At 43.2% G+C, this 24,621-nt stretch overlaps 1 protein-coding gene and 1 long non-coding RNA gene across 2 annotated transcripts in view; both read left to right on the forward strand.

Moving 5' to 3' along the window:
- The first annotated feature begins 2,744 nt into the window (after positions 1-2,744).
- On the forward strand, positions 2,745-7,055 carry LOC148123233 (uncharacterized). Its single transcript, XR_015737267.1, has 2 exons — positions 2,745-4,826; positions 5,283-7,055. It is a non-coding gene; the product is annotated as an uncharacterized LOC148123233 (long non-coding RNA).
- Positions 7,056-22,053: 14,998 nt separating this feature from the next.
- LOC148123234 (tRNA (carboxymethyluridine(34)-5-O)-methyltransferase ALKBH8-like) overlaps positions 22,054-24,621 on the forward strand; it is an 85,370-nt gene continuing 82,802 nt past the window's right edge. Inside the window, exon 1 of the mRNA XM_087896316.1 lies at positions 22,054-22,203. Coding sequence (XP_087752442.1) covers positions 22,054-22,203 — 150 coding nt within the window. The remainder of the gene's footprint in view (positions 22,204-24,621) is intronic.

Below are 24,621 nucleotides of genomic sequence, written 5' to 3' on the forward strand. Positions count from 1 at the left end.
TTTCTTCAAACCCTCTCATTTATGCCTTTTTGTTCCCTTTCAAATTTATGGATTTTTTTATTTATAAGAATTTCCACATCCTTCACTCCTCACAATACCCTCCTGCTCCCCCCAATCCCTCTCCTCTTCCCTCTCCAGTCCCAAGAGCAGTCAGGGTTTCCTGCCCTGTGGGAAGTCCAAGTTCCTCCCCCCTTCCCTCCAGGTCCAGGAAGGTGAGCATCCAAACAGACCAGGATCCCAAAAAGCCAGTACATGCAGACGAAACAATACCCAGTGCCATTGTCATGGCTTCTCAGTCAGCCCCCATGTCAGCCACATTCAGAAAATCCGGTTTGATCACATGCTCGTTCAGTCCCAGTCCAGCTGGCCTTGGTGAGCTCTCATTCAATCAGTCCCCTTGTATCAGTGGGTGAACAAACCCTTCGCGGTCCTGACTTCCTTTTCCATGTTCTCCCTCCTTCTGCTCCTCATTTGGACCTTGGGGGCTCAGTCCAGTGCTCCAATGTGGGTCTCCGTCTCTATCTCCATCCATCATAGGATGAAGGTTCCCTCTGGTTCTGCCTTCTTTGATCACGTTCTCCCTCCCTCTGCTTCTCATTTGGACCTAGGGAGTTAAGTCCAGTGTTCCAATATGTGTCTCTTTCTCTATCTCCATCCATCGCCAGATGAAGGGTCTATGGTGACATGCAAAATATTCATCAGTACGGTTATGGGCCAAGGCCAGTTCAGGCACCCTCTTCTCTGCTGCCCAGGGAACAATCTGGGGACCTCCTCTTGGGCCTGGGAACCCCTCCAGAATCAAGTCTCTTGCAAACCTTAAAATGACTCCCTTACTTGAGATATATACTTCCCTGCTCCCAGAACCATCCTTCCTCCCTCCCCTCTTCCATTCCCCCAAGCCATCCCCAATCCTCCCCCTCTACCCTCTCCCTAACTATCTCCCCTTACTTCTGAAGGACTCCAATTTGCTTTAACCACAGTCATACCGTTCTTGCAAAGGATGAGCAAATAACAAACTTAGCTCAGGACCTCCTGGAATGCTGAACAAATAACAAGCTCCATAAAAGGCCTCCGCTGAGCAAAGATACCTACCTGAGGTTAGAGCAAGAACAGCCTTATCTGGCTGCAAAACAGGGAATTTATGAACTGGCCATAGAAACAAAGAAAGAGAAGATTGCGAGGCCTGAGTCACGTAGAAAGCAGGGCTCGGGGCTGTGCGATCAGATACCTGGTCGCCAGCCGGGAAGGGGAAGGCAGGATAAAAGGACTGAATATTCCTCTCATTGTTATCTAGGTTAAAAATTCACCACCCTTCTTCTTGCTTCTGTAAACCTCGCTTTTTGCTCTCCTACAAAAACCCCTCACCCCCAACCTGCAGGCGCGCAAAGTTCTCCGAGAGACCTTGTCGCCCACAGGTGCCTGTGTACCCCAAATAAACCTCTTGCATTTTGCATCCGGCTGCGTGCTTTCGACTGATCTTTGGACATGGGGGTCTCTCCCGAGGGAAGACGCCCAGCGGGGAGTCTTTCATTTGGTGCATTGGCCGGGAAGTTGAGGCCCCTATCCCAGAGACCACCGAATCACTGCCGGGAGGTGAGGTGAGCTGGTCAGATTTCTATGTTCTATGTTTTATGTTCTATGTTGTATGTCCTGCGTCGTTTGCGTCTGATTGTTGCGCTGCGAATTTGAATTTGTACGATTCAGCTGGGTCGATTTGTATTTGGCGGGCCTTGGAGAGGAGCTGACGAGCTCAGACTTTCCCCCCCGCACCCTGGGAGACGTCCCGCGGGAATTTGGGAGCTCGAATTTTCGGGCTCATTTGTCTGAACCCACGACCAGAGTCGGACTTTTGTCCGAGGTACGAGGTTCGTTTGTCTGAACCCACGACCAGAGTCGGACTTTTGTCCGAGGTACGAGGTTCGTTTGGGGGGTCGAGGTGTCCGGAGCCTCTTTGTAATAGCCTCCGTTTGAGCAGTGTGTTTGATTGTCAGTCTGTTCTATTGTGCAGCATATGGTTTGTCTGTTTGTTTAAAGAATCAAAGTTAAGGTATCTGGAAGAAGGTACAAAAAGCAACGGGGAAGAAAAATCCCTTAAGTTCAGTGCAGGAGGAATTTGAAAAAAACAGCAGAAAAAAATGAGGTAACTGAAGGCGGGACTATGAGGACGATGGGGTACGGGAAACTGCGGCTTCCGTCCCCTCTGACAACTGCCTTCCCTGTTCTTAAAGAGCCACAGAGTTTTTGAGGTGATTCTCGCCTAATTTTGATGGGAGAGCTCTATGCCTGGCTCTCATATGTATGTTTGAAATACTGGGCAACCGTTGCAGTGGCTAACTGACACGGAGTTGAGCCAGGCGCGGTGGCGCACGCCTATGGTCCTGGCTACTCGGGAGGGAGGTGCAGAACAGCACCGGAGAGTGCTGGCTCGTCCGGGAGGTGTGGCCATGCTAACCAGATGCTGGCGGGAATTTGCTGGAGTCCACAGAGGCGTCTACGAAAAGCCAGGTCACTGCGGCGGCTTGGGCGGGCTAAAGTGACTGACATCAGAGGCTATGTGTCCCGGCCTTCTGGCAGGGTTGCGGTTTTCGGAGGACCTTTTCTGCACCTGAGCACGGGCTGTGCGGAAAGCTGCGTTTCCATAGCAACATGGGCGGGCTCATTCAGGGTGCACAGATCGCCCGGCGGAAATGCCCAGGGCGGGGCCATGCCTTTGTTTGAGCGCGCCACAGTGGGCCGTGCCTCAGAGGCGGAGCTGTCGAAGCCGCCGCCGTCTGCTGCTGGTTACCCGTATCCTAGGTAACAGAGGCGGACCTATTGCCTCAGGCAACGGATAAGATAAGATAAACAATGCTAGACTTAGAGGCTTTTTTCATCTGAATAGCAGAGCTGAAGAGATGGCTCAGAGGTTAAGAGCACTGCCTTCTCTTCCAGAGGTTGTAAGTTCGATTCCCAGTGACTGTGTCATCTTAGGACTCCAGGCTGGGAACAGGAAAACGGTTTTCTCATATTTTTGGAGCAATAATCTCATCTGTGCCAGATTTAAAACGGTTTAATTCTAAGGCCTGCTGTATTGGCACAGGCAAACAAGATTTGCTCTTTGAAACAGAGACATGCAGGTCTCTAAGTTCAAAACCAGCCTACTTCCAGTACTGATTGTGCTGAATTTTTACACTGAGATTTTTAATACTCTTAAATATTAATTTGGGAGGAGAGTTTTGTTTATGTTTTTCTAGGAATGCTGACATACATTTGGGTGCCAGCAAGACTGACAAGAGAAATAAAGAAAAAAAAAAGATGACCCAGTAGATGCTGAATGTCCTGCTGTGGAAGATTCATATGGAGGCAGCAGAGATGACCTTCAACCTCTTATCTCTTACTCTATTTTGCCTTTTCCTTCCTTAGGAATGGGTGGGAACAGAGATATTCTTGGCATGCTGTGTCTAGGTGGAAGTGCTGTATGTCTTTGATTGGTGTGCTACATGCCAGCTCAAATGAGGAGGGACAAGGTCTTTGTGGCACAGGCCTTGACAGCCTTGAAATGTGTATCCTCACCCCAAGTTTGGCTCTCAGCCTTAAAGAGCTCTTTCAGATCCTATGGGTTATAACTATTATAAATATCTGTCATCATTTATAGGGGCTGGTTACAAATTATTGTCGGTTAATGTTAAAAAAAAAATTGCTGGTCTCAAATGTTTCGTACTGGTATGTGCTGTTCTTGTTTAAAAATTATCATTGGTTAATGTTTTATTTTTTTTAAAAAAAGAGCCTATCGCTGATCTCAAATGTTTCACACTGGTATAGGATTTTATATGCTGTTCTTGTATGCTGTTCTAGTTTAAAACATAGCCATATATCCCCACTGAGAAAAATCACAAGAAAGACTTTGGTAAGAGTTTTTATGTTGTCTAAAAGCAAGAGAAATTTTTGCTATGTTGTCTAAAAGCAAGGAAAAATTTTGGTTTAAAAATATGTGAACAGATGGGCCTTATCTAGGTCCCCATGTATGTTTTTAAGGTCAAACTTAAAGCAGGTAGGGAGCAGCTGACAGTCCATCACCGCAGGGCTCTGCCATCTATGTTTCTTGAGCATTTAAAGGAGGCAGAGAAAATGTTTCATAAATAAGAGACGGAGAAAGAAAAGCATGAGAGAGAAAAAATGGAGGCAGAAGAAAGAGGACTGGAGGGATCACAGACAAAAGAGAAATTTGATAGAATTTTGGCCGCAATGGTAGGAGAGAAAGAAAAGATAGAACATAGACAGATAGGGAACCTGGGCAACAGAAGACCAAAGATGAACATGGACAGGCACCCCTTGGACAAAGGACGATGTGCTTATTGCAAAGAAAAAGAACATTGGGCAAGAAATTGCCCAAAGAAGAAAGGAAGGGACTCTAAGGTACTGACCCTAGCAAAAGATGATTAGAGGGGAGAGAATAAAAGACTTTAATAATTGGAGCAACTGGATAGAAACAGTATCTGTGGACCACCTCACGAACTGTAGATTTGGGGAGAGGACAAGTGACTCATTCCTTCCTGGCTATCCCCGAGCGTCCTATCTTTATTAGAAGGAGACTTGCTAATGAAGCTGAAGGCCCAGATCGGGTTTACTCAAACCAGGCTGGAGATGATTAAAGCCTTTTGTTGACTGAACCAGTGACCTTCGCTCCCCCTGCTGTCCTCCATCCCGCTACCCTACTGCCTGAAACTGATGACATCTCGTCTACTCATCAATGCGCTGAGAAGCTGGCACCAGAAATGATCTGAAGGATCAGCCGTGGCCTGAAAGTCCGAGCTGGTGTACGGATGGCAGCTGTTTCGTGATCGAAGGTAAGCGGAAGGCGGGGACAGCAGTGGTGGATGGGAAGCAAATGGCCTGGGCATAGCCTCCCTGAAGGACGTTGGCACAAAAAGCCAGACTTGCTGCTTGGATACGAATGACAGAGGGAGAAGTCTCAGCATCTACACTGACAGCAGGTATGCCTTTGCCACTGCTCATATTCATGGAGCAATATACAGAACATCTGCAGGAAAAGACATATACTTGTCCAAGACACCAAAAAGCTTGAGATGCTGTGGCTGAAAGAAAATCAGACGACAGACTCTCTGTCTTGGCAGAAGAAGTAGTCAAAAACTGCAAGGACTGTGCTATGATTAATGCAGGACACTCCATATATGCTCCTGGGAAGAGACTCAGGGGCGATTGGCCTGGAGCCTATTGGAAAGTATATTTTGCAGAAATTAAGCCAGCCAAATATGGCAACAAGTACTTATTAGTTTTTATAGATACCTTTTCAGGCTGGGTAGAAGCTTTTCCTACCAGGACTGAGACAGCCAATGCGGTGGCTAAGAAGATCAAAGAAGAAATCTTCCCAAGGTTTGGGATACCCAAGGTAATTGGATCTGATAATGGACCTGCATTTGTTGCCCAGGTAAGTCAGGGACTGGCCGCCCAATTGGGGATCTATTGGAAATTACATTGTGCTTACCAACCCCAGAGTCAGGACAGATAGAAAGGATAAATAGAATTCTAAAAGAGACCTGCAGAAATGACTGGACAGCCCTCCTTCCCTTTTGCCCTGTTCCAGGTTTGGAATACCCCAGGGGCGATTTAAACTCATCCCCTATGAGATCCTATGTGGAGAACTACCACTGCTCACTGAGTTGGATAAAATGTGTAATCCTGATGTTATTCTTTCTAGACCTTTATTTTCCCTGTCTAAAGGTCCTTGAAATGGAGAGACATCAGATCTGAAAACAACTGAAAGAAGTATGCATCTCTGCCTGGATCCACGCCCCCCACATGAAGCGAGCTCCTGAATTACCCAAACTACAGTATCCGAGGCTTTTGACAAAGCTACCAGTCAAAAGGCTTGGGTTTAGAGGACTAATCATAGACAGACTTTTACTGAGGTTATGTAATGAGACTCTAAAGGGCCCTAAGACTCCTGACACTTGGTACTTGGTTCCTGGTTTAGATAGATGATGGGTTTGTAGTACAGGTTTGATGCCTTGCATGTCAATATTAATTTTTGACGTTACCAAAGATTACTATGTGCTTGCACAACTGGTATGAGTTTGACAGGCACCCATCTCGCTTTCGACGAGAACCTATTTCTCTGACACTAGCAGTAATCCTGGGCCTTAGAGAAGCTGCCGGTGTTGGGACAGGTACCGCTGCCCTAATGCAGGCCCCTCAGTACTTCAATGTATTAAGATTTGAGGGCTTTAAAACAATCTGTTTCCAAACTCGAAGAGTCATTGACTTCCCTCTCAGAAATGGTCTTACAGGATAGAAGGAAATTAGATTTGTTATTCTTAAAGGATGGAGGATTATGCGAATAGATCTCCCTGGATGACTACTTTGATATCCTCCCTTATGGGACCACTCCTAACTTTGCTTCTGCTACTAATATTGCCTTTATTAGAAAAAGAACAGGTGCTGTTCAGGTTTTGATGTTGCACCTCCAACACAATGTTTTTTTTTTAGGGTCAAGAGGATACTGAAAACTAGTTCTATGGTTAGAACTAGGCACTAAAAAAAAAAAATTGGGGAATGAAGGACCCCAATTCGCTTTAACCACAGTCATACCGTTCTTGCAAAGGATGAGCAAATAACAAACTTAGCTCAGGACCTCCTGGAATGCTGAACAAATAACAAGCTCCATAAAAGGCCTCCGCTGAGCAAAGATACCTACCTGAGGTTAGAGCAAGAACAGCCTTATCTGGCTGCAAAACAGGGAATTTATGAACTGGCCATAGAAACAAAGAAAGAGAAGATTGCGAGGCCTGAGTCACGTAGAAAGCAGGGCTCGGGGCTGTGCGGTCAGATACCTGGTCGCCAGCCGGGAAGGGGAAGGCAGGATAAAAGGACTGAATATTCCTCTCATTGTTATCTAGGTTAAAAATTCACCACCCTGCTTCTTGCTTCTGTAAACCTCGCTTTTTGCTCTCCTACAAAAACCCCTCACCCCCAACCTGCAGGCGCGCAAAGTTCTCCGAGAGACCTTGTCGCCCACAGGTGCCTGTGTACCCCAAATAAACCTCTTGCATTTTGCATCCGGCTGCGTGCTTTCGACTGATCTTTGGACATGGGGGTCTCTCCCGAGGGAAGACGCCCAGCGGGGAGTCTTTCACTTCCACCCCCCCACCCCCCACCCCCGTGCACCCAAGTTTGCCTGGCAATCTTGTCTACTTCTAATATCCTGGAGGATAACTATATGATTTTCTTCAGGTTCACCTTCTTATTTAGCTTCTCTAGGATCACATTAATTTTGTTACATGCAAATATGTATGTAACCTTCTCAATCTGTATGTTACTTGTCTGTTTGTTTTCATGGTTAAAATTAGGTTCAAGGGAGATAAATACACAGGGAGAAAGGAGAACAAAATAATAGTATAGATAACTGAAAAAAAATCACAAGGGATCATACTGGTAACTACCTAAGAAACTACAACACACACCTACTTTAACTTAATTTATGTTATTTGTATGTATAATTTCAGGGCTCACCGTTTGGTATTGGATCAATAATTGGTGTACTCTTCCCTCAGTAAGACATTTACAGGGTCCCATCTTAGATCTAGAGGGTCTCAGTCCTTTCCATTTTGGAGAATGTTTTTGCCTTCCAGCAAGACTAAATCTTCTCAACCATGTTGCTTTACCAGAACAAAAATGTTGACATTAAATAGTATATTGTTTCAGCTTTGCAGGTTGAGACCTAAACACTGCTTCCAACTCAAGGCCACATTCTTTAAGATTCCCTCTTGAAAAAAAAGCACACAAGTAAGAGACAATAGAGGCCTTTAATGGTTTAATTGTGCTGTTCTCTGCTCTGTGCTTCCCAAGGTTCTAAACCTGCCCTCAGGGGACAACTATGATCTTATGGGAAACAGCCAGTGGAATGGGAGGAAAAACGTCCCCCAGATATTTAACAGCTTGTCCTCTACACAAATCAGAGCTCCCATTTTCCTCTGTCCATCTAGGAGCCTTGGAGTTCCCTCCCTGCTAGGCTTTTCTGTAGTTCTTTAGCCAGCAAAATCACTTCTCCAATCAGTACCCTGTCCTCTAACCAGGACTGGGGAAACTTTGATAACAGAGATAACTGACATTTTTCTCTGGATGTGGAAACATGATTCTAACCAAACATAATCAACGCTGTACTGCTTTTGTAAAAATATGACTAGTAATTCCTTGGTGGGCCAACCCATAGCCAACCTTATGGTTAGGCCATCTTCAGTTGATCCTATTGAGATATCCCTAAATCAGTTATCCACAAGTATGGTTTGGTATATGGAATATCCTATGGGTACTGAGGTTGTTTTAATTTCACATCATTTTGGTGTGTTTGTGTATGTGTCCACACATGCTTGTGGGAGTCTATAGAGGCCAGAAGGGGGATCAGGTGCAATGGATTTGGAGTTACAGGTGACTATGAAGCCTCCTGATATGTCCTTATCTGCTGAGCCATCTTTGCAACCAACTCTCTCTCTTTCTCTCTCTCTCCCACTTTCTCTGTCTCTCTCTCACTCTCTCTCTCTCTCTCTCTCTCTCTCTCTCTCTCTCTCTCTGTCTCTGTCTCTCTCTCTCTCTCTCTCTCTCTCTCTCTTTCTCTCTCTCTCTCTCTCTCTCTCTCTCTTTCTCCCTCATGTTTCTATTGCTTGTTTGTTTGAGACAAGGGTTTTACTGTGTAGCATTGGCTGTCCTGGAACTCACTCTGTAGACCAGGTTGGCCTTGAACTCACAGAGATTCCCCTGGCCCCTGTCTGCTGAGTGGTGGGATCAAAGTCATGGGCTACCACTGCCCCTATTGTTTTTCATTAAATACGGTGGCTGCCTCTGAAACAACTGCTCTTTTAAACAGCAATTGCAACCCCGGCAGCTGCCAGCAGCTGTACTGGCCACAGACATGTGGGAATCCTGTGTCCCCAAGCACCAATTCTATCACAACCAATAAAGGAACTTAATCTGGATCTCTGTCCTTCTACAGAACTAAGGATTCTAAAACTGATGTGACATTAAGCTCACCACAGAGGCTAAATAGCAAGTAGCTTACCTTCTCTCCTTGGTGGTGCCTCCCCAAAAAGTGGGTGTTCTTCTGTTCAACCTCCACTTAAAAACCCTAGCTACACTTAGTTCCTCCCTACCTCTTCCTGTCTGCTAGTTGCTGATTCAGTCTCCTGACCCCAGGTTAATTTTATTTAATCCAACAAATGTAACAATCTTTGCATTGTTAACAAAAGCAGCAAAAATGTAACACACATTTAAAATAATATTCCACAACAGCAATTGCTGATTAGGACAGCAGTTGTTTAAGAGATAGTCACTGTGTTTAATGAAAAAAAAAAACAAAAACAATAAAAAACAGGGTGATGGTGGCCCATGCTTGTTATTCCAGCACTCAGTGAGGCAAAGGCCTGGGGAAGCTCTGTGAATTCAAGGCCATCCAGGTCTACAGAGTGAATTCCTGGACAGCTAAGTGAAGTATTACTGTGTTGCTCTTACTGTTCTCTAGAATTTAAGCTCCAGATATCCTGTGTTTCCCAAGTTTGGACTACAGATGTGTTTGGTTGCAAAACTTTATTGTTTACTGGTAGTATTCCTAATTCTCTGAGACTCTCCCATAGAACTGAAATCCCCTGACTCTTCCTTTTTTCCTCTCTCTTATTTGTTTGAATCACCCCAGTTCCTCCTCTTCCCGCCTTTGTCTCATTTATTCCAGGTTGGCTTCAAACTCACCACATAGCCTAGCATATCATGAATTCATGACCAGTGCTGAATTATAGGTGGATACCACTGCAACCAATATTTTAGTTACATTTCTATTGTTGTGAGAAGGCAGGGTGGACAATGAATTTTATAGAAGAAAAATGTTTAATTTGGGGCTTAAAGTTTCAGATGGTGCATTCCATGACTATCACAGAAGGGAGTATGGCAGTAGGCAGGCAAGAATGGCATTGGAGAAGTAGCTGAGAGGTCAGATCTTGAGACACAAGTGGAAATCATGTGGCCTTTTTAAGTCTCAAAGCTCACATTCAGTAGCGATTCTCCCTATTCTTCCCAAAATGTTCCACCAACTGGTGTGGGAGGGGCAAACATTCAAATATATGAGTCTAGAAGGCACATTCTCATTCAAGCTACCACAGCCCATTTATGGTTTTCAAGCATGTTACCCAAGTAGTCTTCCAACTGAGGGATGTTCCTAGCCCCCAGCTCCTTTTCATTGCCATGGGATAGACAGACACTTTCTTATGGGCATCCCATCTGTACCTATCAGTCTGTTTTGTCAGAAGATAACTCACCTCACGATTGCCAGGGAACAGAAGGAGTTCACTAGGTATATGTTACACAGCTACTCCCACACTAGTGACATACTTCCTCCAGCTAAGTATCACCTAAAGCTCCTACCACCTCCCAAAACAGTGCCACCAGCTAGGGACCAAGCATTCCATGTATGAACCTGTAAGGAGGTATTTCACATTGTGTGTGTGTGTGTGTGTGTGTATTGCGGCCCATCTATGCAGTCGAATCAAAGCCCAGCACCATTGACCTTGGCTTCTCAGTTGGCCTCTACCGTCAGCTACATTCAGAGAGTCCGGTTTGATCACATGCTCCATCAGTCCCATTCCAACTGGCCTTGGTGAGCTTTCATTAGATCTGTCCCACCGTCTCAGTGCGTGAACATACCCCTCGTGGTCCTGACTTCCTTGCTAGTGTTCTCCCTCTTTCTGCTCCACATTAGGACCTTGGGAGCTCAGTCCAGTGCTCCAATGTGGGTTTCTTTCTCTATCTCCATCGATCACCAGATGAAGGTTCTATGGTAATATGCAAGATATTCATCAGTGCAGCTATAGGAGAAGGGCATTTCAGGCACCCTTTTCTCTGCTTCTCAAGGAACAAGCTGGGGACATCTCCCTGGACATCTGGGAACCCCTCTAGAGTCAAGTCTCTTGCCAACCCTAAAAAGGCTCCCTTAATTAAGTTATATACTTCCCTGCTCCCTCATCCAACCCTCCTTCATCCCAACCATCCCATTCCCTCATGCTCTCCCCATCCTTCCCATCTCCCTTCTCTCCCCCCATCTCCCCTTTTCCCCTCCGAGCCCCCAACCCCTAGCCCCCAACCCCTGCCCGGCAATTTTGTCAACTTCCAATATCCAGGAGGACAACTATATGTTTTCCTTTAGGTTCACCTTCTTATTTAGCTTCTCTAGGATCACAAATTGTAGGCTCAATGTCCTTTATTTATGGCTAGAAACCACTTATGAGTGAGTACATACCATATTCCTCTTTTTGGGCCTGGGTTACCTCACTCAATAAAGTGTTTTCTGTTTCCATCCATTTGCATGCAAAATTCAAGATAGAAAGAAACTCACAGATTACCTTGTGGGCTATCCATTCAACCCCAGGATCCATCTGTCTGTCCCACCCTGTTCCCCCCATCGCTGGGGTTACAAGGATGCACCACCAACCTTGGTTTTGACGGGATGTGGAATGGGAACTCAGTCTTTCTGTTCACACAACGGGACCCTTACGGACTGAGCCATCTCCTCAATCTTTGTATCATTTTGATTTGTTGTTTTTCTTTTAGAGACAGGGTCTCATATGTAGTCCAGGCTGGCCTGAAGCAAATTGCTGTCTTCCTGCAGCAGCCTTTGGATTTTTGGAACTACACATATGCACAACTGGCTATATCCTTTAAAAACAGAAAGCCCCAAAGTTCCCTAAGGTGGCCTCTTTTATTTAGGATTTATTTTGTGTGTTAATGCTTTAACTATATGCAGGTAAGTGCATCATGTGCATGTGCAGTGTCCATGGAGGCCTGAAGCCAGTGTCACATTCCCTGGGACTGGAGTTGCAGATGCCTGTGAGCCACCACATCTGTGCTGGGAACTGAACCTAGTTCTTCGCAAGAGAAGGAAATGATTTTAATCACTCAGCCATCCCCATTCTCACGAGGTAGCCTGTTTTGCTCCTGAACAGCCTGGGTTCTCCTCTTTTCTCAGGAGAGCTCACCTCACCTCCTCCCCTCACTGAGTTGTCACATATCCCTTTCTCCATTTGTGTCTTAACTCTGCTATGTAGGTTGGATGAAGTGGCCTGCTTTAGAGCTGATCCTTCTCTTCCATCCAGAGACTGGAAAGTCTGTAAGAAATAAGCAGCTCCAGTATCATAGACTTTCACAGAGTTGGTGTAGCCTGCTCCCCAGCAATCCACTCACCCATGCCCTCATTTTAAGAGCCCAAGTTTCACCATGCTACATCACACCCTTGGTTAGTGTATCGTACCTTGGCAACAGGTAAGCCAGTTGAATAACATTTAGTTTCTTTTGGTTTGTTCCTGTTACTATTTTGCTCAATTAGCCTTCTTGAACGAATGCTTGATTTCCTGGATGCTTTGCAAAACCACTTTGTTCCCTCTCCTTTTATGTGGATTCTGGGATTAAATCTCAGGTGGCCACCCCTGCACAGCAGTACCTTGGATCCAGCTAACAGCCCCAGTGCCAACTCACTGACAGGCTGAGAAGCAAAATATGTATACCAAATTCTCTTGGTATGGAGCAAATATCCTCAAAGAAAATGGTAGAATTCACAGCTTAATATTTATCCCAGCACTCCTTGCTTGTCTGTCTGTCTGTCTGTCTATCTATCTATCTATCTATCTATCTATCTATCTATCTATCTATTTTCGAGACAGGAACCTATGCTGACCTCAAACTTCAGATCTTCCTCCCTCACCCAAATGCTGAGATTACATGCATGTAAGACCACTCCAGATCCTTAATACTTTTGTATTATTCCAGAGTATAATATTTATTTTTACAATAAATTTTTAAAAGTAAACCATACAGAGTACTGTGGTATATACTGTTAGTCCAAGTCACTTTGGAGACTGGAGGATTGATTTCATAAAAACTTGAGACCATCTTGGGCAACATAAGGGGAATAAACAAAATCTGGGCATGGTAGCTTAGAACTTATCATTTTAGCATAGGAGACTAAGACAGGAAGACAGTCATGAGTTACTAGACCATTCCTCAAAAATAAACAAACCAATGGGGCCAGAGAGATGACTTCAGAGAACCTGGATTTGATTGCTAGCACCCAAAAAGTTGACTGGAAACCATCTGCAATTCTGGGAATCCAACATTCTCTGGCCTCTATGGGCATAGGTATGTATGTAGGGTAGACACACACACACAGGCAAAAATTCACACATTAAAAATAAGACAAACAAAATGTCAAAAGAAACAACCCAAACAGACAGACAAATGTTGAATCTAGTAGCACAAAACTACACCATGACCAGGTGGGATTTATTCTAGGAAGGTATAGATGTAGTTTATTTTTCTGACTGCATTTTGGATTGAAATCAGGACTTCACACATAAGCTAGGAAAGTACTTAATCATGGAGATCATTATTATGTTTGGAAAGTAATTATATGAAAGTATTTAAAAAAAAGAGTTACACCAAGGTCCTAGATGCCTGAAAGTCACTAGATATAATTTATCAGTCAATAGTACAATAAAAAAGGGTTCTTTTAAAACTTGTAAAATGTGAGTCATCACAAAAGTTGTTATTAATGGAAAAATGCAAAACATCTACCAGTCACCAAGCAGCAAGGGCACATATAACGGCCTGTCTAGCTCCTTGCTGAGAAGGGTCTTTTATCTCTGCATGATGGTGGTTCCTCTATCCTGTTGTTTCCCAAGTACAGAGTACCCTCATTCTATCTCTAGATAGAAAAATCCACTCTGGAAACAGAATTAAGGTTGGCGGTTTCTCTGTCCTGCTTCTAAATAACCACTTGGAGACTTCAAATCAATTGTAAACTATTTGGCCTGTTACGCAGGCTTATTACTAACTAGTTCCACCTCTCAAATTTCTATTTATCTAGGCATTTCCATACAGCTCCTGGCTTTACCTGTGGTCTAGGACATCTTGCTGCTTTGGCAGCTCAGTGGCATCTCCCAGACCCCATCCTTCGTCCTTGTATTTTCAGTTTGGCTTTCCTGTGTAGCATTATTCTGTCTTGCTATAGAACAAATCAGCTTCTTTATTAACCAATGGGAATCACATACACTCTGCATACAGGAAGGTTGTCCCACAGCACATGACCTCTAAGTAAATTTGGGGGTAGAAAGCACCAAATTCTTAGTTGCTGAAATCTATGCCAAACCAAGACTGGCTCTTGGTTCTACTCTTGGATTCCACTGACAGGCATCCTTTCACTGGGACACATTGCCGTAGAAATATCTCTGATTTCACAAACGGGATGCATAGTACAGGATAGCGTTCGGTCCTTTCAGAGTTCTTGAGGCTGGCATTTTGGTTGCACCTTTAGAATCTGTTTCAGCATTCTAGAAGGCCGGTACAGTCAGTAGATGTCATTGTCATGGGTTCATTTCTATTTCTTTAGCTGTACTTGTGGAACTCTGTGCTTGTAGATCAAGCACTCCTTAAGCCCAGATAAATAGACCTGACAGTTTACTGCCAAGGAAGGCCGCATCCATCTGAGTGTCTCTCTGCATGCTCCTTTATTCTTGAGTTTTTACAAGGTCTCATAATCCTCTTCTCTCAATTGTCCAAAGGATGGATTCCAGGTATGTACTACCGTCCACCTTCTTTCTTTCCTAATTAAGTTTTGCTTTTCAGAAGTTGGTGATAATTTTTCTTGCCTAGCGAACAGGAGCAGTTGAGTTTGGTCTCCATAGCACATAATCCAGACCAGGAGACAAATTGTAATCTCATGCTTAGGAAGTAGAAGGGAGAGGGTCAGGAGTTCAAGGTCACTTTCAACTAATATGGAGCTTGAGACCAGCCTGGGCTAGAGACTTTGCCTCAAAAATTACATTTGTAATTAAAAAATATGTTATTAATAAATTATTTTCTGGGTTTTTTTTTGAGACACAGCATTAAAAGGCCACCTTCATCTTTAGCTTGCTATATAGCTCAGCATGATCTGACCTCAAATTCCTTGCTCCTCAGCATTCTGAATGTGGGTGCAGGAGATTACATGTGTTGGTCGTCATGCCTAGCTGAACTCGTAGTTCTGGGATCCAGGATAAAATCTAAGGCTAGGAAACACTAGAAACGCACTCTAGCTAGCACTAGCCTACTGCACCACTACTAGGCAGTTACACTAGATCAGCTAAAGAAAATGAATTCCAAAGCTATGGATTTTCCTCTGGGTTCCACTTCATTAACAACGTAGTTCTAAGTTTTTAACTGCCCATACTTTATGTCTAGGAATAGTTCAACAGCTCACGTTTTTCCAGACTATTTTCATTGTTTCCCTTTCTCACAGACAAGACAGCCTGTTGAATATTCAAGTCCTGGCTCCACGAGGCTGGAAGACACCTCATGGAGCCTGCTTGGTACTGAGTGCCCAGTTGGTCTCAGTAAGTGCTGCTCTGCTGCTCAGTGAGCTCTCAGGAGCAGCAGTAACCTCACCACTCTCAGGGAGTAGTCCCCTCCACAGGGTTTCCATGGGACTTGTTTCTGACGCTAAGGTGCTGACATTGGTGCTGCTTGACTTGAACAGGCAGAGTCTTCCTCTTCGCTGGCCGATTCTCCTGAGTGTTAAAACTACCTCTAGACTGTGTTCATTTAGTTCTATCTGAAGATAACTGTCTTTTAATTGACATTTCCTCACAGATGGAGTAGGGAGCTTAGGGAGCTTGGGGCCCCCTGCCCTGAGGATCTATAAGACATACATAACTGACAGGAGTGGGAGAACTTTGCGGTAGTGTAGCCTCCCTTAAGCTGCCCACAGCTCTTTGGGGATAAAGGTATTTGTGAGTCACCCATGCCTTCGGCAGCACTCTTCATGGTCTAAGTGCTGGTATGCTGTCCAGGAGGTTCTCAGTGTTGTAGCTGCCTTGAGTCATTTGCGATCTTACAAGTGACCCCAATGAACTCACTGATTCACTACCTGGATTGGGATGGAATCCTTTCTTTAGATTGTTGTTACCTTTTTCATGTGGGTGAAGGAAGGGTGAACAGATGCTTCTTCCCACCCTCTGAGGAAATGTCAAAAGGACCTGAGAGTCAATATGTCTGGCTCTGCAGGCCAAGCGGTGTCTTTTTAAAGTTGTTTAATGAGATCACCATGGGCAAGCACTTGCAGGAAGTCAGTGAATGGGTGTGTCTTACTTATTTCACACTGTAGTCTGCTAACTTTTGGTTTAACACATACCATGTACTTTCATCAGAAGTGAGTCACAGAAATGGAGGGAAAATCCACGCTTTATTAATGTACTTTATTATCTGTCTGTTACACTTAACAAGCTAATCTACTAAGTTACCACAATTTGAAGATATAAATATTTTTAGTTAATATATGGCAGATGCAAGAGAACCACCGTCAATTTATCTTCATTCACTGGGAGACGTAAATTGAGCAGCACGACTCTTGTACTTCTCCGCAATCTCATTGATATTTTCCAAGAGGTCTTCAGACATGCATCCTTCATAGTCTTCATCTGCTTTTGCAATCTGTTCTTCAAGGTGTTTCTAGTGGAAACAATTCACAACTCTTAATGCACTAACAGGAATTTTGTTTCAAGTGTGACATTTACATACAAGAATGACATTTGTAAATTAAGAAAAGTACCAGGTGGATGTAATAGTAGATGACTGTAACCTCAGCACATGAGAGGCTGAGACAGGAGGATCACAGTTTAACATGTCTCGGCTGCCAAATAGGTCACCTCAAAAGAACAAAATGTTCTTATGTTCACATGAATTCTATTTTCTTTTCCTCTCATTTTTTTCTTTCATTTTTCTTTGTTGAGACAAGTTTTCATTGTGTAGTTCTAGGTGTCCTGGGACTCCCTCTGGAGACCAGACTTGCCTAAAATTCAAATGGATCCCACCTGCCCCTACCTTCCGAATGCTGGGAATAAAGGCTTGTTCCATAACCTACCAGCACATTCTACTTCCTGAATGATATTTCCTTCTTTTCTCAGTGATAAACTAAGTAATAAGCTTTTTATTATCTCTAATCCTCTCAGAGCTACGTGCATTTATGACATGCAGTCATTTGTGCAGATGTTTCTGTGAATAGGCAGCACATACTAAGATCAGTCTCATGATAATACAATCTCTAACCCAACCTGGGTTTGTATAAGGACAGTATAATGTTTATAACCATCCCAGTTGTTGCCTTGCAACATAACTTCGAATGTAACCTCCTCATTATGCAACATTATACTATACTGGGACTTGGTTTTAAATTTTATTACATTACATGTAATGTATGAAATTTTGCTTGCAGTTTTTGTTTTTGTTATTTGAAGATAAGTCATCACTCTAACTCAGAGTGGCCTGGAATCATGGTAATCTTGCTGCCTCAGTCTCCAATCTTCCTGCTTCCAGTTCTAGAGGGTTAGGATTACACATACGTAAAACCATCATGCCCAGGTCTCGCTTGGTGTGCTACAGGTCACTCATACTGATGCATATAGCTATAGTTCTATTCATACATTGCTAGATTGTAGTCATAATCTTTTTTCACCCGAGATCCACCTGCCTCTGCTTCCTGAGTGCTGGGATTAATGGCATGCACCACCATTGCTCGGCTGATCTTATTTTTTTTTTTAGTGACAGTGTCTCCCTCTGTAATTCGGGCTAGTGTCAAACCTGTAATCCTTCTGCCTGGGCCTATGTGGTACTAGGATTATAATCATGTGCCGTTCACTAGATCTAGTTTTAGGATAAGGTTCTTGACATTCCGAGTATTGGAATTACAGAATGTATTTGTATGATGGTTAAGAAGTCCTTAATTTTAAACCGGGCAGTGGTGGCACACACCTCTAATCCTAGCACTCAGGACACAGAGACCAGAGTTTGAGGCCAGCCTGGTCTTATAAGAGCTAGTTCCAGGACAGGCTCCAAAGCTACAGAGACACCCTGTCTTGAAGAACCACACACACAAAAAAAAAAAAAAGATTTTTTTTTTTTAGTCCAGGTAGTGGTTATGTGGTTGTGCATGCCTTTGATCTTGGTGCTCTGGAGGTCGAGGAAAGAGGATCTCTAGTTTGAGGCCAGGCTGGTCTACAGAGAGAGTTCCAGGATAGTCAAGGCTACACAGAAAAACCCTGTCTCACAAAACTTTCTTTTTGTATCTTATTTAATAGCATTTTATAAGCCCGTGAGTTGTAAAGGTAGTCTTATATTCTAGCCCCACATTAGGTTCATAGTCCATCTGGACCTGAGTTCTGTGGAAGGCAGGATCCAACACCATCAGACAGTAGTTTGTTACCTTCGGTCTTCTACAGTGCTCCCTTCTCACATGCCAATTTGGTTTCTGTGCTCATACATCTACTTTGGGCCCTTTTTTGAATTTTGAGAAAGGGGTTCTTTCTGTGTACCGTTGGCTATGCTGGAACTCAGAGATTCCACCTGTCTTCCTCCTGAGTCCTGGGATTGAAGGTGTGTACCTTTCCTCCTGAGTGTGAGATTAAAGACATCGACTACTACTGCCCTGCTTACTTTTGGAATCTGAGACAAAGGCCAGGTGTGAACTAATAGCAATCGTATTGCCTCAGCTTCCTAAATGCTGGGATTAAAGGCACGAATATAGTGCCTAACTTACTTCCTTACAGGCCCTCCCTGCTGAGTGTGATGTATGTGCTTGTAGGTTATGCACATGAACAAAACACTACTTTATAAAATATAAAAGTGGTCTCCTGTAACCTTGCCCCTCCAGTAGACAAGATTATTTTATTTATAAAAAAACTATTTATCACTAGTTTCCATCAAAATAAAATTTGTCACATGACCTCAGATGAACTCTGATGCACAGCTAGTAAACTTTCGTCCATATTTTTGCAACTTACACGCTTCTTGTCCTTTATGGTATCCCTGTAATATGTTTTATACTGTAATGTGCAAAAAATTGTTTTATTTTACTGGAAACACAAGCTGGGATATTATCAGTCCTAATTTGTGCTGGTATGCCCACTACAGCCAGAATAAGTGTCAATGGTATGATGAACATTTTTTAACTTTACAAAATTTTATTTCTTTGCATACCTTTAGGATTAGTTCCTGCTTGTAACGGACCTTGATTATAAAAAGAACAAGCAGACAGGTTTCTTAAAAATAATTTATCATGAATATCATGGTGGTGGTGCATGGGTTTACTCATGCAGGTACATAAAATGAAGACTGAGAGACACCTTAAGAATGAACTTAGCTTTAGCAACCACAGGAGTCCTCAGCCTTGCTGGACTGAAGCGTATTCTCTTAGCCCTTAGGCATTTTATTTTTCCCTCTGTTTATACTTTAGTCACTAGATTTCCATATCTCAAAACAACCTGAATGAGGCTTCCAATAATACACTGCCATGTGTGTATTACCTGATTCATGAGGTACCACAATTATCCGAGTTTTTCCTAACCAAGTTTTGCCTAGACCTTTTATCCATGGTGAAACTCTCATACAAGATTCACATAGGGCAACAAAATGTATCTGTAACACAAAGGATGGGTTAGGGCTTGTTGGTAACTCCGGAGCTAGGCCAGGGATGGCCGGTCTATCAGGGGTTCAAGGCTAGTGGGAGTTGCTTGATAATACCCTGGTGCCAGACGGGCAGAAATTTCTGTCACAGAGAGTCAAATCAGCTGCTTGACTTGGAGAGGCCAGGTCCCTTGGAAAGGAATTGATTTATGCCACCCCAGCAGTTTGGTTTCAGCACCACAGAAATGAAAATAAAATGAGGACATGACTGTTCCCACATATGGTTTGAGGAGAATGTTTATTGTAGATATGAGGGAGAGAACAGCCAGAGGCATCTGGGAAGATTTAGATTGAATATGCCCAGCAGACTGCTAGACCATGTGCAGGGGTGAGAGAAGAGAAGGTAGCAAGTAGACCAACAGAGATCCAAGAGTGGAGTCAGCTAGTAACCAAGAGGCCAAGTGATGGAGTATGCAAAATGACTACATCATGTAGGATCAGAAGTCGAGAGAAAGAGAAGCAGAAACCACGTACCTGGGAAGGGGAACTTTAGGGTAGTGGGCAGAGTGAGCGGTGCTAGAAAGGAGCAGTAGGTACTGAGCAATGCTGGGAGAGCTGGCCAACATCTGCTTCGATATGTTAGCAGGCATAACCATTTGTCCTAGTTTCTTTGAGACATAACAATGTGGAGATGGATAAAAAAACATACAAATTAAAACATTACTGTTGCTGTTTTTATTGTTATCGTTGCCATGAATCAGCCTCATATTAGGGACATAATTTTTTTCTCCATTTGATCAATTTTTCTGCCACTAAAACTTTTCTTTGAAATTGTAAGCATTACAGATCGAAAGGGATCATCCTGGCAGTTGTGAGCCAGGAAGTACCACAAAGTCACCATAAGCATAGCAGCTTACAAGCCTATTCCCTGGAAAGGCTTCCCCAAAGTAACAGCTCTGCCCCAGCAGGGGAAGGTTTCCTCAGAGAAAGAGTTACAGTTGTGCTCTGTTCTGTTCCAGCTAAAGATGTTACTTCTCTGCTCTACTCCATGCAGCAGAAAGATCTCACCCAAATCTCATTCAAGAGATTTATTGGGAGGGAAGAATCTAGGAGGGCAGCTGCTTTTGCCATGGTGGAAAAAGGCAACAGCTAACTGAACAGGCACAGGGTTTATATAGGGCTTCTTATGCACAGTATTTTTTCCAGGGATAGAAATTTTCTGGGTGGGAGTTGGTTGTATTTTAATCCCGGAGCTTGGCTGGATTTCATGTTCAGGGATTGGTTGGTTTTTGTACTGAGGTGATCAGGGACTGAGTGTGTTTCCTTGGTTTTGGTTTCAGGTGTTTCTTTGGCTGTAGTTTCAGGGCCAGGGTATATTTCTTTGGCTGGCCCTTTTACCCTACAGAAATGTGTTTTCCAAAGCAGATCCAATTTCTTCTTCTTCTTCTTCTTCTTCTTCTTCTTCTTCTTCTTCTTCTTCTTCTTCTGCTTCTGCTTCTGCTTCTGCTTCTGCTTCTGCTTCTGCTTCTGCTTCTGCTTCTGCTTCTGCTTCTGCTTCTGCTTCTGCTTCTTCTTCTTCTTCCTCCTCTTCCTCCTCTTCCTCCTCCTCCTCCTCCTTCTTCTTCTTTGTTTTTAGAGTTCCTACTATTTCTGTATTTTAAAGATTATATTATGTAATTTACCCATTGCATTTCCACCCTCCAAATCTACTCCCATACTGCTTCTCCATGCTCTCAAACTCATGACCCATTTAATATTAATTGTGCATATATACATAAATACAAATTATTACATTTGTATAATATAGCTTGTATTTAAGTGTTTTCAAGGCTGACAACTTATTATTGGATAACAACTGGTATGCTCTACCCTGGAGAAGACTATTTCTCTTGTTCTCAGAATTCCTTATTTTCCTGTAGTTCTTTGTGTAGAGTTAAGGCCTCCTGAACTTTCTGTATGACCTTAGAAGCATGTCTATTTTCATTGTTTTGTTCAACTCATATGTAGACAGTCTAGTTAGTGAGACTTTATGGATGACTCCCCATTTGCTTTACCTCCATTTTCTCTGCAGATCTCTGAGCTTTAGGTGCAAGAATTGTATTGTAGATGACAATTGACACTGACCTTCACAGATCTTCATCTTGATTAGTTGTGGTTTTTCTGTAACCGTCTAGTTCTTTTACAAAGATAACTTTCCTTAATAAAGGGTGAGGACGATACTCATCTGTGGGTCAAATCCTTAGCATGCATTTAGGGAGTTTTAGTAACGTGCTTTAGTAACGTGCCAGTTGTAGTGCTCCTCCAATCATTACTATCCACCCACATAAAGCAGCCAAACAGCACAACAGATTACAGACACTTGGCCGAGAAAGTGTCAACGAAAGATTTTGGGCGCGAGAGGGTGTTGTGGGAGCGCTGTGGTAGCCCTGTGGACTCATGGGAAATGTACTGCGATTGTATGCAACATGGTGACGCCTAGGTGAGGTGGTGTGAGAGCGGTTGCTTAGCTCTATACGCTCCAGTGGGGCTGACTGACGATAGAGAAAAAGCATCGGTGAGGTAAAAACCTCTGGTGAGGAGAGAAAGAAGAGTATGGTACCAGTTTTTAGCAGTGACGGAGGGTCGAAAACCAAAGCTTATTCCTGGCAGCTCCTTGTCCATTGTCTTGACCAGCGTGGGCCCACCCAGGTTGGGTGGGGTGCAGTCTATGGGCCGAGGTATGCCGCGGTGTTGGCAGCTCTGGTAGGATCTAGTGTTCATGTGTTTGGGATGGGATGAATGCCCAGGGATGCCTGTGTTAGCTGCTTTTGTGGTTGGAGACCGGCACTTGATTCTAGTTCTTTTCCAGTCAGCATCAATTCTGTGAAGCAAAGGTAAGCTAGTAAACGTTCGTCCATATTTTTGCGCTTCTTGATCAACCCTTCTGCCTGTAGGGTGGGGATGGTGTGTGTCAGTCTGTGGTTTTGGTCGATTTCACTGAACGTTTTTTTTTCTTCTTCTTCTTCTTCTTCTTTCTTTTTTCTTGATATTTATTGAGGTCTACATTTTTCTCTGCTCCCCTCCCTGCCTCTCCCCTCCCCGCTTCAATCCTCCCCCAAGGCCCCCATACTCCCAATTTACTCAGGAGATCATGTCTTTTTCTACTTTCTACTTCCCATGTAAACATAAAGCAAAGAAAGCCAGCCTACAAACCACAATCTCACAGAACTTAGACAACAATGAGGACACTAAGAGAGACTTAAATAGATATAACCACTGAACGTTTTTGTTGCAAGCTGTATGCCAGGAACCCAAGACTGTAGTGAGAGTTTGAGTCCAGTACATTCATGTAATCCGTATACACATCTGGTGTTATGGAAATCGTTGAAGATGGCTGCCAAAATCAGAATTAGGAGCTAAAATGGCAAATTCTACTACGTTTATAAAACAAACAAACAAACAAAAAATAATGAGTTGCTACTGGGTATCACATCATTAAACATCATTAAACAGTGCTAAGTGCTACCCGGTGAATATTACTAAATCACTACTTTATGCAGTTAAATTTCTATGCACTTGTAGGAAAAGATAATAAACACCAAATGTAAGCAAAAATAACAACATAGAATATGTAATTCAGAAAGTTAGAAAGGGATCTGATAAATTTTTTTCTAATTGCTTAACTGTTTCTGTGTTCTTTTAAAATAGATAGTGCATTTTGAATAGCTTATAAATTCAAAAGCCATGAAAGACTATCTTTCCATACTTATATACCTATTTCCCTCTCTTGGAACCAACTCATATCACTGAATTTCTCATATTTTAAAAACATGTATGTGAAACCTTGTTTGATAAAAATTTAGGTTTGTTCTTAGTGTTTGCTAATAAGTGTGTTACAATCAAAAGATTCACATTATATGTGTTGATTGATAGCTTTTTAAAAAAATATTATTTTTATTTTCTGTTTGTATGTTTTGCCTGCATGTGTATCTGTGCACTTCTTGCATGTCTGAGACCCAAGGAAGGCAGAAGAGTGTGTCATATCTCCTGGAACTGGAGTTATAGATGGTTGTGAACTACCGTGTGTGTGCTAGGACTTGAATCCGGGTACTGAGGAAGAGCTGTCAGTGTTTATAACCACTGAGCTGTCTCTCCAGCCACAGCTCTCTGTTTTTTGACTTAGGGATGGGCACAGTACAGATGCCAGTTGGGGTAGGATCAGGGAAGATGTACTGGTGCTTAGCTAGTAGCAGAGCCTTTATGTCTCTCTACTCTCCTTACCAACAGAGAACGTGCTCAGACTGGAGGTCACCGAACTACTATCATGGCTACTATCCGGTGACCTAACTTCTGTCACACATAAGGTGCATCCAAGAAACTGTGCAGTGACCTTGATTCCTCTGTTCACATCTCAGTAATCACCAAGGCCTATTGATCTTGTGGAACTTTTTTTTCTTTCTCCCCTCTCCCTGTGTCTTTCCTTCTATGTCTCCAGTGTAAATTAGATCAGCATTTCTGCTTGCTGCAGATAGGATATTGCAGGTCTTCTCATTCTCATTACAGTTGACCTGTTTTGTCCAACCAGCCTGCCTTACTCACTTTACCGTCCAACATGTACTCTGTGTTCTAGGAAACTGAACTAATGCTATTTTTCTTCTTTTCTTAAATGAAGTCTAGTAATTAATTTTGACTGTTCCCCCAGTTAATTTAAAATGTAATTTTATTTAAGTTTATTTTGTTTGTTAACTTTGACATGTGTAGCACTGAACTAGAGATTCAGTAAACACTTGCTATTTACTGTGCATGGTGTGCAAATTTGTAGTCCCAGCACACAAAGGCTGAGGCAGGATAGCTTTTGTGGGTCTTAAGTCAGCTAGGGCAGCATAGTGAGTAACCGTCTCAATAAACAAAACAAATAAGTGTATACTGGACTTGTGGGATGCACACCTGTAATACCAGCCAGCCTGTACATCTTTGAAATACAGAGCAGTAGTATCAGAAGTTCAAGGTCAGCCTCAGCCTTGTAGCAAGTTGGAGGCCAGCCTGGGATATGTGACACCCTGTTTCAAAACAGAACAACAAAATAAGGAGAAAGGAAGAAAAAAACAAAACCTCTCAATTTATTACGATATTTCACTGCTGTTGATGGACATTTCTGTTTATCCTTTGCTGTTACCTCAC

Source organism: Myodes glareolus, chromosome 1 (assembly GCF_982192425.1).
Source record: "Myodes glareolus chromosome 1, mMyoGla1.1, whole genome shotgun sequence".
Lineage (NCBI taxonomy): Eukaryota > Metazoa > Chordata > Mammalia > Rodentia > Cricetidae > Myodes > Myodes glareolus.